Consider the following 17136-nt stretch of genomic DNA (forward strand, 5'->3'; position numbering starts at 1 on the left):
GGGGACGGACAACAGAAAATTGGGTGAAGGGAGACGTCGGACAGGGCAAGATATGACAAAATAATAATTTATAAATTATCAAGGGCTCATGAAGGAGGGGGGACCATGGAGGGAGGGGAAAAATGAGGACCTAATGCCAGGGGCTTAAGTGGAGAAGAAATGTTTTGAGAATGATAAGGGCAATGAATGTACAAATGCACTTTACACAATTGATGTGTGTATGGATTATGGTATGAGTTGTATGAGCCCCTAATAAAATGATTAAAAAAAAACAAAACCCAACAAAGAGTTGCCACTTTCTGAGCTGGCCATCTTAAATTGAACTGGCCTAGCAAATCCCTTGGAAGCCACTGTTTTGATTAGACAATGTTTTTTTGAAGGCCCCTTAATCAGTCTAAGCCAAGTGCATCCCCGAGCTGGCTTTGTCTGCAGCCATCCATTGGTTGCAGAGGCCTGTTTGAACACATTTGCTTTGAGATCATCTGTAAAAGTGGAGCCCTTGTGGCAATCTTTGCACTTACCCTCATAATCATCATAATATTGAGTGTGATGTTCTAATTCATATATATACATATATATATTACATTGTTGAATCATAATAAATCTTAACTCAATAGCTTCAGGTATTAAAAAAAACTACATGAGTAATGACATTAGGAAAATTCCGTGCTGAGAATTATGTCCAATGACAATATGGAATTCTATCTGTACCCTGTGATGCTGGAAAGGAGCAACTGGTAAAGAAGCCCCTTCCCCTCTGGGTTGAGGAAAGTGGCTGACTGCAGACCTCCGCCCTGCCCATGAGACTTCAATGAGATTCGTGGATACTGCTTTGTTTAGCTATGACAAAGCCAGACACAACTCCCAAATGCTCATTTCTTGCCTCGCAAATGAATGACTCAATTACTTGATCCACTGCAGTCAGAAGCAAAGTGCTTGCTAACGGAACGTTGACTAAGCTTTTCTCCTTTCCCCAAGTCAATGAATACTGGTCCCTTCTCACTCAGCCTGAACCACCGTAAGTAAGTACCCTCTCCAAGAGTCCCTCCCAGAGAACAAGCTGGCTCCAGCATGAAACAGTCTGATTTGCAACAAAGCAACTTCATCATCCCATCTGCTGCACCTGTGTTGTTTTTTCCAAGCCTCTATAAAATAAAAGCGCCTTTACCTTCATTCATGAAGATACTGCTCAGTCTTACCGTCAGAAGGCCCCCCTTTTCTTTCTGAATAACGCTCCTCCCTATAAAAGTCTGGACTTGTGTTTTATGTGACACATTTCTTTGAAAAGTCATGATCTATGTATGGAATAGAAGATAATTCTTAGTTAATGAACACAAACTCAGTGTCACTAAATCACCTGACCCATAATCATCCTATATAGGGTTTCAAAGCTGTAAATCTTTATGGGAGTAGACAGCCTCATCATCATCCCTCTGAGCAGTTGGTGAGTTTGAACTGCCAACCTTGCAGTTAGCAGCCCAATATTTACCCCCACTCAGCAACACCAGGACTCCTTTAGTTAACAAAAGGAATCCATAAATTAGAATGCAAATAACTTATTTCATAACATTCCTAGCATAGAGGAAATAAAAACTAGTTTATTTTTTGATTAAATATTTCAAACATATGGAAGACAGAATATACTAAATTCATGAGTTCAGCATCCATGCTGGGTAAGTACAGACTTGCATATTTTTTAATTTTTGAAGAAACATTATAAACTATACGCTTTTAAAAGTCCCTAATGTAGCCTTCTCCCAACTCTTACCTCTCCTTTTATTCCAAGCATTATAGGCTTCTCTCAACCCAGGAATTTTTTCATCAATAAAGTTCTTGAAGAATCTATACTTCCAATTTCCACTTCGTCTCTTCTATTTAAGGAGCCCTAGTAGCATAGTTGGCTACTCATTGGCTTGCTAACCAAAAAGTCAGTGGTTCAAATCCACTCCAAGGAATGAGGATGAGGCTTTCTGCTCTTGTAAAGGTTAACAGCCTAAGAAATGCCAGGAAGAAGTTCTGCTCCACCCTACAGGGTCATTGTGATTCAGAAGTGACGTGGTGGCAATGGAATTTTTTGTTGCTATTGTTTTCTCCTCCATTTATTCTACAACCTACTAAAATCCAAAATTCAAATCTCAATACCCAAAGCTACTTTTAAGCCTTCCGACTGTATGGCCTTTGGCCAACTGGCTTCTCTCTTACTCGTCTTAGTTAATTTGTATATAATTTGTAGAATATTTGCTCTACTATTAGGCTTACTGTTAGATACCTATCTACCCCATTAAAACCATAAGCTAGTTGAGGTAACTATATGTAATTTGATGGCAATTAATATGAGGCAAGATATGTATTGTTTTTTTATAATGTATTTTTATAGGTAACTCAGTAATCAATTTTAGGAGCTCAAAACCAGTGAATGACACACACTGGTGATCTCGGAATGATGTCAACTGAAAATTTAAGACCGAACTAGGAAAAACAAGCAACTACAATGACAAATAGATACTAAGCAAGTGGTAACACTTCTTTGCAGCTCCAGCCTGTGTGATCACAAGGTGTCGAAGGGATCAGGTATCAGGCATCATCAGAACAAAAAATCATATCATTGTGTATGAGGGGGTGGTGGTGTGGAGTGCAGACCCAAAACCCATCTGTAGGCAACTGGACATCCCCTTATGGAAGGGTTGCAAGGAGGAGACCAGCCAGTCAGAGTGCAGGGTAGCAACGATGAAACATACATCTTTCCTCTAGTTCCTGAATGCTTCCTTCCCCCCTACTATCATGATCCCAATTCTACCTTACAAATCTGGCTAGACCAGGGGATGTACACTGGTACAGGTAGGAACTGGAAACACAGGGAATCCAGGGCGGATAATCCCTTCAGGACCAGTGATGAGAGTGTTGATACCTGGAGGGTGGAAGGAGGGTGGGGTCGAGAGGGGGGACCGATTACAAGGAGCTACATATAACCTCCCTGGGGGATGGACAACAGAAAAGTGGTGAAGGGAGACATTGGACAGTGTAAGATATGACAAAATAATAATTTATAAATTATCAAGGGTGGGGGGAGTTGGGTGGGGGGGGGAAAAATGAGGAGCTGATGCTAGGGGCTTATGTGGAGAGCAAATGTTTTGAGAATGATGAGGGTAACCAATGTACAAATGTGCTTTGCACAAATGATATATGCATGGATTGTGATAAGTTGTATGTGCCCCTAATAAAATGATTAAAAAAAAGAAAAGAAAAAAAATTCTTTGTAGCTAAGAGCATAAACCTATAACAATTTGAGATGACCATCTGAACTAAGAATGTAAAGATAATATATGGGGCGGGGGTGCCTTTTCCTTCCCACAATGGTTGGTGGTAGAGTGGGGTGGGGCGTGGCTGCAAAGTGTCTATTCAAATGGAAAAGTAATGATACATTGTATCTCCTCTGCAGTCAATCCATTAGAGTGAATGGTTGATAACCTGAGAAGATGGAAAACTTAGAGACCAACTGTAAGAACACAGTATCTGCACAGAACTCTCGTTTCCGTATATTTTAACTTTTATCCAAGCCTGCCTGTTGCCTAAGTTGAAATTACCTGAGCTAAAGTAGGAATTGAATCTTGACCAGTCTGAGTCTGCATATGAGCAGATTCACTCTCTGCCACAGAATTTGTTACACTTCCATCCTGCTGGGATTCAACTGTTTCCATGGTCATTTGTCTGAAAAGACAATAAAATGGAAGAAGCATTAAGGCCCTATCTGAAATATTTCCCTGTGTTTATTTAGCTTTGTGATATTTACTCCTGACAGCCAATTGCGCCATCTTATTTTCTCAGGAAATAGTTTCCAGTAGCAAAGTTCTAGGTTTCCAAACTCAAGGGACCTTCTGCTCTCTGGATAGGAACATTGCAAAGGGGCCTGTGAAATCTTTTAGTGAACGCTTAGCTTATTTTAAAACAACTCTTAAAAATCTTACATGTCTTGTGGACAATTATTTCAAGCTCTTTTCTTAATTATCTAGAGCTTCTAAAATACAAACGCACAAGAAGATGGTTTTGACGGACAAATGTGTGCTGAGTTCAGAAGTCCGCCTTCAGTGCGATGGCTCTTGGGGAGGCTCTCTGTGTCAGTCAGAATGGGGGTTCTTGTCTCTTTGGCAGTGGTTCTCAACCTTCCTAATGCCATGACCCTTTCATACAGCTCCTCATGTGGTGGTGCTCCCCCATCCATCAAATTATTTTTCATTGCTACTTCATAACTGTCATTTTGCTACTGCTATGAATTGGGCGGCCCCTGTGAAAGGGTCCTTCGACCCCCACACAGGTCAGGACACACAGCTTGAGAACTGCTGGGCAGTATCTGGGAAAAGCTGATTTTCAATATTCTGAATTTAAAAGTTTTTTTGTTGTTTGTTTGCTACAGAACTATTCAGAAACTTGAATATGCTACTGGGCCTAGAAAAAGGTAAGAGTGGAGATTTAATATGCAGCATTTAAAAAATATATCTGACAACCAAACCCTAGCACTCGCGTTTTAGAGGCACTTGTCTGGTGGTATTTCTTGCAGCTTTATTAAAATGCTATTAATGTTCTACCAAGAACTTGTGTCTCAACTCAAAAGGTACAAGGCAAAACAAATCTTCCCCCAATAAACTCTCTCATTGTAGAAGCATTCATTTAAAACCACCTCTATGACAAACTCTGAAAATACCTGGGTGGTTATGGCAGGCCCTTGCCCTGATGGAATTAATTACTTGAATTTTTCAAAGTATAAATCTTGGACAGCTTGCATCAGAATTAACAAAAGTACCTGTATAATAAATGTAGATTCCAAGGCTCAGCCCTAAGCCTACTGAATCAAACTCATAAGAGGAACTGTATGATTTAATAAGTATCCAAGTGATTCTGATGTACAATACAAATTGAGAACCATTTAGCTTCTCAGGTAGTCAGAAATGAACACAACCATAAACTCACTGCTATCAATTCCAACTCACTCGATCCCGTGCTGGCTGCCTCATTTGGAGTTTCCAAGCCCTAAGTCTTTCAGCCTCATCTTTCTCCTGAAGAGCAGCTTGTAGATTCCAAATGCTGATCTTGTGGTTAGCTCCTTAACCAGAAAGTAACTTCTTGAATTAGCTCAAGGATGTTATCTTGTTACATTGTAAAGAGCAAGTCAGTTGTTCTTAGCATCCTGTAATGAGCAGGCTGCCACCTGGTCATCCTCTCCAGCTCTGGTTTTATCATTGTGTCTTTTCAAAGTTCAAATAAACACTCATCTTTCACTCTAATTCCTCAGTTGGATAGCTTTCCCTCCTTGAGTAGGCAGCCACACACCAGGCCATTTTGTGAGTGTCTAAAACTGTACTGCTACATCTCTGGGGAAAAAATCATGTCTAGTATCTCACTCTCCCTCCAAGAGCTTATCCTCCTAGCTTGTGGCCTTCCCAAGATTGCTCCCTGCACACCTGTTCTTCCTCCATGCTGAGATTTCCAGGCAAATGAAGTCTCTACTTTCACGTTTGCCATCAGCCTCCTCTTTGCTTCCTACCCTATTCAGCCTAGAATCCGTGGCCCAGTAATTCAACTACTATTCCTAAAGGCTCCAGTTCGCTTCCCTTTTGCAGCGGCTGCTTAATAAATACAAATTTTGGATAAAACCAATCCTTTGCCTCCTCTGTATCAAGACTGGTCAACGACACTGAATGAAGTTCTAAAACAGAATTCTATTAAAACTATTCATGGTTCTCTACCTCAATTGAACCCTTCAAACCGGGCAGCAACCTAGTTGAATTTCCTTAATCAGCATGATCTCTTATTCTCTACACCTGCTTCACAGTGTCTCCCTCTCCACAAATCCCTGAACTCACCTACAGCTTAACTCAATAAAAACTTTGCTATTTCAGATGAGAACTCCCTCAAATCAACAAACCCACTTACTTCTACCCTCACCATTTCCCTCTGCCTCTTGCCCATGCAAAGCATACAGCACATTCATTCATTAAAAAAAAAAAAAGGGGGGGGATAGTATTATCAACAACTCAAAGTCTAGAATCATATCTTAGATTTCTATGTAGCCCTCAGTGCCTAGGATAGAACCTACCATGTTAAATATGCCAACCAGTCTGCAAGATGGTGCACTTGTTGGATGCTCCCATAACGGTTTATAAAAAAAAAAGATGTTTGAGAGATTAAGTCACTTTCTAAAGAGTACATATTAGGTATCATGGCAAGGGCTAAACAAGATTTTCGATGACTCCACTGCTCCTACCATAGCCAGGGCCCTGAAGATTCCAGTTCGGACATCACATTAAACAAATGATGTGTTCTTAAGAAGCCTGGATGGCTCAGTTGTTAAGCACACCGCTGCTGACCTAAAGATAAGCAGTTCTAACTCCGATGTTGTTCCTGAAAAAGATGTGGCAGTCAGCTCCAGGAAACCCAATGGGGTAGCCTTCCTCTATCCTTTAAGGATGTTTGACTCAAAATCTAATCAACACCAATGAGGTTGGCAGATGAGCTTTTGGGTCTGTTGTTATCATCTTCGCTCAGATATATTTTCTTTCCCACTAGGGTGTAGGAATTATAATTAATTTCTATATTAATGTTCTTCTAGATTGCCTTATCCTGTACCCAGTACATATCACTCTGTACTGTACTATAAAATCAGTTTATTTTCAGGTTAAAAAATGTACAACACAATCGGTATAAAATAATATACCTCAACATCTGCACACAAGTTTATTGTGCTTGTCTATCTCCAACTGCCCTGCAGCACAACCCCCTAAGGCCCACTGACAGCCACCCCCAAGGCTGGACTCGGGCAAAAGTTTCAACTAAAACTTGAGTCCTTAATTTAAGCATTATACTGGGAATTTTCCACTGTTATCTCAGCAGGAGATGTAAGACTCAGAAGCCAAATGAAAATGCTCATGCAACACCAACACAAGTAAATCAAATCACTTCTGGATTCAGACACAGGTGCCTAACTGACATTCCTCTCTCAACCTGGCCTCAGAGATAGTGGCCCCGGTGAGAGAACCAGGGAGTGGCTAAGGTGGAAAGCAGCCACTTATCTGTCAATCTTATACTGTGGTGACTTGCACATTGCTGTGGTGCTGGAAGCTATGGTCAATGGTACTTAAAATGCCTGCAGGGTCACCCAAAATGAACAGATTTCAGTAGAGCTTTCGGACTAAGAAAAGACTATGAAGAAAGAATAGGCTATCCACTTCTGAGGAATTCACCACTGAAAATCTTAGGTATCGCATTAAAACATTGATTACGCTCCGCCATCCTGAGGGTGGTGTTGCTCCGACTTCACCATGTCGTCTCATAAGACTTTCAGGAACAAGAGATTCCTGGTCAAGAAACAGAAGAATGAATCGGCCCATTCCCCAATGGATTCGAATGAAAACCGGCAATAAAATCAGGTACAACTTCAAGAGAAGACATTGGAGAAGAACCAAGCTAGGTCTGTAAGGAGCCCCCTGAGGGATGGCACACATGACCGCATTTTCCCAGGCTCAAATCATGTTGTATTGCATTAAGACTTTTGTCCCCATCTGATCAATTGAACTTCTATTGGCAAGTAATCTGGTTTATTCCTTGGTTTTTTGCTTCCTCATCAAGTCTAACAATAAATAACATAAGGCTGTTGGTTTGGAAAAAAACCCCAAAAACATTGATTGCATCTTTGGGAAGAGACCATGGAGAAGTTCAATATAAGGCCGATGAAGAAGAAAATTCAAACAGTTGCATTAGAGCCAAATATGACCCACCTAAATTTTGAGAACATTTCAAGAACAAATTTCCTGCACTGAGCACTAATGACAGAAGACCTGATGGGCTGTGGAGGACATCAAGAGCCTAAGACGTGAAGAAAGCGCGGTCACTGAACAGACAGGAAAGCTAATAACAGTTTAGTACAAAAATAATGAAAATGCTCTAAGACGTATTGTGGTGATGAATGTACAATCTTTTAAATAATATTCGAACCAATGTACAATACTTGAATATTATGTCAATAAAACTATCTTAAAAGAAAAACAGGAAAGAAAGAAAAGGTCAGAGTGGCTATCAGATGAGACTCAAACGTGTTCTTAACCATACAGTAGGTAAGGCCAAAGGGAGAAATAATGAAGTTGAAGAGCTGACCAGAACATTGCAAAGGTCAACTCGAGAAGAGAAAGTAAAGTGGAATAAGTGCTGTGCTGCTAATTGCATGGTTGGAGATTCAACCCAGTTCAAACCCACTCGGCTCAATGGGAGAAACGAGGCCATCCGCAGTGTGAAGAATTACAGCTTTGGAACCCAAAAAGGGAATTCTACTCTGTCCTACAGGCCTTATGACCTGGAAGCAATGTAACAGCAATGGGTCATGTGGGAAGGAGCTATCGAAGAACTGGAAAATCATGATCACCTTAGACTTATGAAGTAAGCCCTTGAATTTAAAAATTATCTTCATTATAGTGCAAATATGGGATTCTTATCTAGTTTAAAATAAAGCTGAGCCTCCTACTAAATACTACTATCTTAAAAACCACAAATACTCCAGATTTTATTGATAAAATATACAGAAAATATATGTATTTTAATCATGCATTGTTTCCTTTAGACTTTATAGCTAATCCTATTAAGATTGAAGATATGTATCATAAAATTCTTCCCCTAAAACCTTATTTTGTATAATGGCCAAATATCAACACAGATGCATCAATACAATAGAATAAATTTCCAAATTAATTATGGAGCATTTGAACCTTTTTATTTTTTTTAATTTTTTAATTTTTTAATTTTTTTGGAGCATTTGAATCTTAAACCAATTTTTATCAGAAGGATAAGGACTAATTAGCAGTTATAAATTACAGAATAAAGATTAAGACATAAAAATGTTTTATATAACAATTATTTAGAATACACACATACTTTGTCCATTATCAACTAAGAACTGACAAAATATTGGGAAACATTTGGTTCCACAAGCCTACTGAACATATTAACAAATGTAAGAATTTGCTAAAATAAGAATATGAAATTATAAGCAACCATTAGTGGCCATATTTTTTCTTATGATGGTTAAATATATCTTCTCAAAGTCTCTACATATTACTTAATACATTTTTTGTTACAAAAGCAAATGTTATTCAAGATAAGTCTGACTATAATAGGACTCAATTAAGTAACATGTTAATGTAAGCATAGGTTTTAAAAATCTAGGCTCTCTCCAGTAACATGATTTTAAATAATAACTAGGATAAATTTCATTGCAGAAATTCAAACAGATGCATATCTGTTTACTTATACTGTTATTTTTTAGGATTACAGTGGAACACATACATCCTTCAACAGTAACTCCTTCAAATATTTAACAACATTACAGTATTTTTTTGCACAGTGCAGTACAAAAAAGATGGATCACTTAGTCAAGAAAAAGAGGTTTGTGCTATTTGTGTACAGTACAAGACTAAAACAAAGTATATTACCATAACAAACTTACAATAAACAAATGCAAATATAGAGTAATCATTAAATTATATGGATAATTATGGTAATACTGAGACAATTCATCAGTATAGTAATACTGAGACAATTAATCACAGATTAATCACAAATATGTGATTATATGTATTAGGAAGAGGTAGATATAGAACCAGAAGGGAAAATGACAGGAAAAAGAAACGTCTTAAAGGAATTCTATCACGGGTTCTCAGGAAAGTGTTCTTAAAGGATAGGATAGTAGGAAACAGGGGTTAAGAAATAGAGGGTAAAAATATCAAAATGAAAAGTCAATTAACTATCAAATAAAATCCTCAAATCTTGGTTGTGTCCAAATTGCAAAGATAAAACTACAGTACTGACTAAACATATTTCCTCTACAAAATTTTTTCACCCCTCTAAAATTGGGGCCCAACACGAACAGGAAAAAGTATTAAAGGTGTTTCTTGTCTGCTTTAATATTGCTTTACAATACCAGAGGGAAAAATTGCTTTCTTTTTAAAACTCAAGTCAATCAATGAAACAGAATGTCTCTGAAAAGAACGGAGGAAAACATGAAAAAAATCTACTTAGATTTTTCTGCAAAAGATTTCTATTTTACAAAGAAGCTCAAGTACAGTCTAATGACAAAGAAAGAAGACTACAACTCTGGGCACTTCTCTAATTCTAAGCTTCTGCAGAACTGTCCATATATTTTTTGTTTTCCTTTTCATATGCTTTTATGGGTTAGGCTTTAGGTTGTTAACTTCAATAGTCGCTCAAACCCACTAGCTGCTCCTTGTTTGCTACCATAAAGATCTACAGTCCTGGAAACGCAATTATCAAGTGGCTGAGTCAGAATGGACTCGATAGCAGTGGGTTTGGGTGTTTATATACTCATATCACCTGCTCTCTTAGCATAAGTCACTCACTGTATCTTCAGCGCCTACCATGGCAGGAGACGGTTGTTGACTGAATTTGAGTCACTTGGTGTATATTATTAGAATTATATTTATACATACACATATATAAGTATGCATGTATACATATATATATACACAGCATTATTTTCAACTATCATTTTAACTTTAAGCAAAGTAGAACTTTAAAAAGAATAGGAACACATATATCCACCTACCTTAGGTGTGTCTTAATATATTTTTTCCTGCCAAATTTGCTCATTATTAAGACATTTGTAATCAATGCTTTCCTCCTCCGTGTTTTCTTCTTAATTTATCCTGCAGTGAAATTATAATGTTGAATTGGGAGATCATACACTCTATTACTTTTAAAAAAAAATAAAATCTCTCAAAACTATGCCAGAAAGTTTACTCTAATTTCTATACAACTAAAAAGAAAAAGAGGGGGTGGGGACCCACTGAGATTAAGTCTTCATATTATTTCTTCTCCAATTTTATTCCTCTTTTCTCTCTCTCTTTGGGGAGACATTTTCACAAAAAGTAAATAATGATTGATCTCAGATTGTATTCCATTGAGAAAAAGTGTTCGCAAAACCATCACTCTGTGCAGCTATTGGTATCAGCTCAATCTTAAAAGTTACAATCCCGTAAGAAACAGTAAATTTGTCATTTCCTTACATTTCAACAAAATTTTCAACTGATTTGCATTTCCCTTTCCCCTGGGAAATGTCCAAGAATATTAGCGCCAAACAAAAACATTGAAGTTCGTTGCACACGTCCTGCTACAGCAGTCATGGTCCATTAAAAAGCCGCTCTACTCAACTGTTTTTCTTCCCATTTTAGTTTTGGTTAAAATATACAGAAAACACTCTGTTTCTGTTTGTGCAACCGAGCGTCACTGGTTACATTCTTCACGTGTGTCACCATTCTCCCTAGCTCCACCCATTAGTTTCACAACCACTGATGGAGGCTCATTAGCCGGGAAACTCCTCATCTAACTTAGTAGACGTTAGTAATAACTGACGATTTGATAATTCCTTGAAAGAACAATGCTCACAGTAAGCATTTTTCCCCTAATTCAGCTAAATAGTTGTTCAGTTTAAATATGACTTCAGGAGACAATTTCAGTTTATAGTTTTGAAGATTCTCAGAGCGGAAGATATGGGGATTTCTCCCATCTCAACAGGTTCAGTACGTCTGGATTCTTAAACTCTGTTTCCTTAAATTGATTATCTTAAAATAAGTACACATTTTGCAAGCTGAATAAAATAAAACCAGCCTCCTAAAAATGACAAAAATATGTCTGAGGGTACTTATTTTAGGGTTTTTTAAAAAAACAGGGGGGGGGGCATTAAGGACTGATTGTGAAGGTGTATATACAACTCTTTTTAGAAGCCATTTGAATGCAAGTGTATGTGAGTATTATACCAAGAAAACTAAAAACAAACAACCAAAAAAACAACCAAACTTGACCTATGGTTACCATGGGTGGAGGAGGAGTTTTTGCCTAGGGGACACAGAGCTCATTTGAATGGCGGTGGAGCAGTTTGGAGGGGGATAACAAGCACAGCTGTACAACAGGACGAGTATAATCAATAGCAATGAATTATGCATGTATAAGTTGTTGGAGGGGAGGGGAAACCATCTCTAAGTCTCTTCTAGGCATCAACTTAGCCTCCATGTGCGCTGTGGGTTAGGTGTTGGGCTGCTAACTGCAAGGTTGGCAGTGTCAAGTCAGCAGTTCAAACCCAACAGCTGTTCGTTCACCAAGAGAAAGAGGAAGCTATCTAAAGAGTCTCATTATTCATGTCCTAATAATGAGCAGATGTGGTACGAAAGAATATATTAAGACACACCTAGGGTAGGTGGATATGTTTTTCTGTTCTTTTGGAAGTTTTACTTAGCTTGGCTAAAATGATACCATTTCCCAGAAAATAAGAGTGTCATATTCATTTTTGCTCCCAAAGATGTGCTAGGTCTTATTTTCAGGGGATATCTTACTTTTCTATGAAGAAAAATACGGTACACATTTATTGTTTATCGTTTTATTAAAAGAGACCTCGCACTTCCTGTCTGCACTGCAGCCAACAGTGAGCTGCACGGCAGAGCACACTACAGTCCAGAGTCCAGAGTCCAGAGTTAGAGTTACGGTAGCTTGGGGGTGGGGCTTATTTTCGAGGAGGTCTTATTTTCGGGGGGATGCCTTATATTTCAGAGAGAGGCAAAACTGTAAGTTGGTCTTGTTTTCAGGAGATGTCTTACTTTCGGGTAAACACGGTAGTTGAAAAAATGATGTGTATGAGATATATGCATACATACATACCTATATGTGTATATGGATGGATAAGTATAACAACAACAATACAGAGTGATGCGATGAGTGAGAACACAATGGCGGTGGGATTTTGGTTTGGGGGTGGCTTTCCAGTTTCCCTTCTAAGCAGTTGCTCTCTAAATGTCATGGCACCCATCAATTTTGAAACTGTGGTGCAAAACACTGGCAGGTTTGGCTGCATGGCTGAGAGCACTGAAGGAATGGTTATTGTTGCCACACCTTGGCCTGATGCCTAAGGATAATACATAGGTAGCATTTGAACAAGGCTATCCAAATAAAGAGGAGCCCTGGCGCATAGTGATTATTCCTTGAGCTGCTAACTACTGTATATACTCAAGTATATGCCGAGTTTTTCAGCACATTTAAAAAAAATCATTTTATTGGGGCTCATACAACTCTTATCACAATCCACACATACACCAATTGTGTAAAGCACACTTATACATTCATTGCCCTCATCATTCTCAAAACTCGCTTTCCGCTTGGGTTCCTGGAATCAGCTCATTTTCCTTTTTCCCCCTCCCCCTCACTCCCTGCTCCCCCCTCCCTCATGAACCCTTGATAATTTATAAATTATTATTATTTCATCATATCTTACACCATCCGACGTCCCCCTTCACCCACTTCTCTGCTGTCTGTCCCCCAGGGAGGAGGTTATATGTAGATCGTTGTAATCTGTGCCCCCTTTCTCTCTTACCTTCCCTCCACCCTCCCAATATCACATTTCTCACCACTGGTCCTGAGGGGTTCATCTGTCCTGGATACCCTGTGTTTCCAGTTCCCATCTGTACCACTGTGCATTCTCTGGTCTAACCAGGTTTGCAAGGTAGAATTGGGATCATGGTAGTTGGCGAGGAGAAAGCGTTTAAGAACTAGAGGAAGGTTGTTTCATTATTGCTACACTGAACCCTGAGTGACTCATCTCCTCCCCACTACCCTTCTGCAAGGGGTGTCCATGTGTCTACAGATGGGCATTGGGTCCCCATCATGCACTTCCCTCATTCACGATATGATCTACCCCCCAACCCACCCCCGCCACCTTTGGTGCTTGAAACTTGGTCCCCTTGGCCCTTTATGATCACACATGTTGGTGTGCTGCTTCCATGTGGGCTTTGTTGCTTCTGGGCTAGATGACCGCTTGTTTACTTTCAAACCTTTAAGACCCCAGACACTATATCTCTCGATAGCTGGGCACCATCAGCCTTCTTCACCACACTTATGCACACATTCGTCTTCAGCATTTATGTGGGAAGGGTGATCACACAATGATGGTTTTTGTTCTTTGGTGTCTGCTACCTGATTCCCTTCAACACCTCGTGTTCACACAGGCTTGTGTGCTTCTTCTCTGTGGGCTTTGTTGCTTCTGAGCTAGATGGCTGCTTCAAGCCTTTAAGACCCCAGCCGGGGACCATCAGCTTTCTTCACCATGTTTGCTTATGCACATGTTTGTCTTCAGCGATCATGTCAGGAAGGTGGGTATCATGGAATGACCATTTAGCTGAGCAAGGTGCTCTTGTATTAAGCGAGGAGGAATGCAGGTGAGGAGGCCCAATGTCCATCTGCTACCCTACTACTAAACCTATAAATATATGCACATAGGTCTATTTCCCCCATAATCATAAATATATTTACATATGTACATGTCTATATTTAGACCTCTATGTATGCCCTTTGCCTCCTACTCCTTTCCTCTATTTCCTTACGCTTTCCTCCAGTCCCGCTACCATGTTCCACCTTCATTCTGTTTTCAGGAATTCCTCTCAGTTACCTTGCCCTTGGTCAGTCCCTACCAGTCCTCCCCTCCCCTCCCTGCCACTGGTTTTGAACCACTCGTTGTTCCCTTGTCCCTGGGTTGGCCAACACCTTCTCCCTTCCCCTACCTCCCACACTCTCATGTCCCCCTGGGACCGTTGGTCCCGTTATTTTCTTCTCACACTGTTTGTCCAGCCTATCTTATCTAGGTGGACCTACGGATATATTAATATGTGCATAAAATTGCGGATGGCTTTGACAGCACCAAAGTGGCACATACGAACATGGCAACGACGGCAGCAACACCAACAAGCTAACAAACAAAAAAGCCACTGACATACAAAATTTTAAAGAAGAGAAAAAAAACAGAAAAACAAAACAAAACCAAAAAAAGCCTGTTAATAGTTCAAGGTCTGTTTGTTGACCTTTAGGAGTGTTTTCCGGAAGAGTCTGATGGGGTGCCACATGCTGGCCCCAAAGTCCATCCTTTTGTTTGTTTGTTTGTTTGTTTGTTTGTTTGTTTTTTTAAGTCCATCCTTTATACTCCCTCGGGACCTCCTTGCTCTGCTTCCCCCACCGCTCAATTGCATGCCCCCAGTGTTTTGCCTCAGTGTGGTGGGGTCAGCTCAGTCACACATCCCACACTGTGTCTCCAGTGCTGTCCCATGTAGGGCCATGGGTCAGTGCAGGATGTCGCATTTCACAGTGGGGCCGGCGATATGGTCCTCTCTGTACATTGGGCCCTCCGAGCCGGGCTATTGTCCTCTGAGCTTGGTGGGTCCAGGTGTTCAGCACATTTTTAATGCAGTTTTTTAAGGTGCCTCAGCTGATATTCAGGTTGGCTTATACTCGAGTATATACAGTATATGATCAGAAATTTGAAAGTACCAACCCCCTCTTTGGGAGAAACATGAGGCTTTCTATTCCTCTAAAGAGTTACAGTCTCGGAAACAAACCAACTTGAGCTGCTCTACCCCATCCTATAGGGTCACTAAGGGTTGGAATTGATTCAATGGCAGTTGTTTGGTTTGGGGGGGAGGGACAACACCCAAACAAAGAGGATGCCATTCATTTGATTTAGATTTATTCTGTTTTGTACTATGCTAGCATTTTATAGGGGCATCTTCCTTTAAAGCAGTGTGATAATTCACTTATTACACCATAATCATCAGCTATTATGTCAGGCCCTGATATAAGGTACTGAGGACACAGATGATAAAATGTCCCTGCCTCACCAGGAGTTTGCAACCTAATGAGGAAGGCAGACATGTCAACAAATAATATTATTTGAATAATGATATTATTGAATATGGTCACATACCATGTAAGAACCAAGAAGGATCTGCTAATTTTGATATTTCCTTTCAAGAGAGTTTCCCTTTAGTTTTCGTTGTTGTTGTTATTAAGTCATGCATTCTCAAGGCTCAAAATTCCAAAGACAGAAAATAGCATTCAGTGAAATCCAGGGCCACCACCCATTTCCTTTTCCCAGAGGCAGTCAGCACGGAAGAAAACACCAGCTTCTAGCCACAGTCACAGGAATTGACATTGGTCAAAAGAGAATGAAGATTAGCTTCTTACCAGAAAGATAAATATGATCTTGATTCTGGATTTTCAGAGATTTCATTCCAACTACCCTCTCTGTACTCACCATGACGACCTACTTGCCAAATTCAAAGGATGCTTCTTAAGAGCCTGTTGGCAGTAGTAGGTCACATGTTGAGCTCTAACCACAAAGTCAGCAGTTCAAAACCACCAGCTGCTCTGGGGGAGAAAGATGTGGCTTTCTCCTCCCATCAGTAGTCTTGGAAACAAACCCGCAGGGGCAGGTTCTACTCTATCCCACAGGGCTGCTATGAGTCAGAGTTGACACAATGACAGTTGAGTTGGAGTTTTTTCATTGTCCTTAACATCTCTACAGCATTTCCCAGTTTTCTCTAAAATTCATTTCTCCTTGAACTTCTTACACTTTAAATGATCTGGTTCCTCATTTTGTTTCAAGGGTCCACTTTTAAAAGTTAGTGTATTCTCCACAGGCTTCTAGTATCAAAAATGATCCTCCACATGTTCTCCCTTTGCTAGTTCACACTAATTCGACAAGTCACAAATAACATTGCCAGTACCTGTTACATGTCTCTTAATGTTTGGTTTACAGTTCCTCAAACCTAAAATGCTTAAAACATAACTCAGCTCTCTTACTCTGCAACTCTCTTCTTCTCTTACATGTATCTCAGTGATTGACACCACCATTGAGATGGGCATACTATCTGGGAGTCCTTTCTGATCACTTCACACTTCCACTGTCCCAATTCCTGAAGTGACAATGTGGCCTCGTAATATAGTGGTCTAATATAAAGATCACTGGCTCTAGAGGCTGACCTGATGTGAATTTGAGGACTATCACTTCTTGGCGTAAGCTTGGACCATAATTTCTCCAAGTATCCTTTCCTGATTGTCCAATGGAAGTGTACCACCAATCTTACATGCACAAAATGAATCTTTGAACACGAAATGTCTAATTGTGCTTGGCACAATTAGAAACAAGGTACGTTCTAACTCAGCCTATTAATTCTGCCCATGTATCTCTCCTGAATTGGCTGCATTCCCTCCGACTCCATTGCTGCTGCTTCACTTCTGACCTTGATCTTTCTTTTTTTTTTTTTT

The 17136-nt window shown here is 39.8% G+C and overlaps 1 protein-coding gene across 2 annotated transcripts in view; it reads right to left on the minus strand.

The window, feature by feature from the left end:
• The window catches only part of LOC101662751 (cAMP-responsive element modulator), a 67066-nt gene that overhangs the window by 35257 nt on the left and 14673 nt on the right, over positions 1–17136 (minus strand). For both annotated transcript variants that reach the window (XM_045289819.1, XM_045289818.1), the window contains exons 2-3: positions 10604–10703; positions 3585–3708 (exon numbers count right to left, since the gene is read on the minus strand). In XM_045289819.1, the coding sequence (XP_045145754.1) occupies positions 3585–3708; positions 10604–10647 (168 nt within the window). In that variant the 5' untranslated portion in view covers positions 10648–10703. The remainder of the gene's footprint in view (positions 1–3584; positions 3709–10603; positions 10704–17136) is intronic.

Source organism: Echinops telfairi, unplaced genomic scaffold (genome assembly GCF_000313985.2).
Source record: "Echinops telfairi isolate 266 unplaced genomic scaffold, ASM31398v2 ScPeMD7_31;HRSCAF=116, whole genome shotgun sequence".
NCBI classification, from domain to species: Eukaryota; Metazoa; Chordata; class Mammalia; order Afrosoricida; family Tenrecidae; genus Echinops; species Echinops telfairi.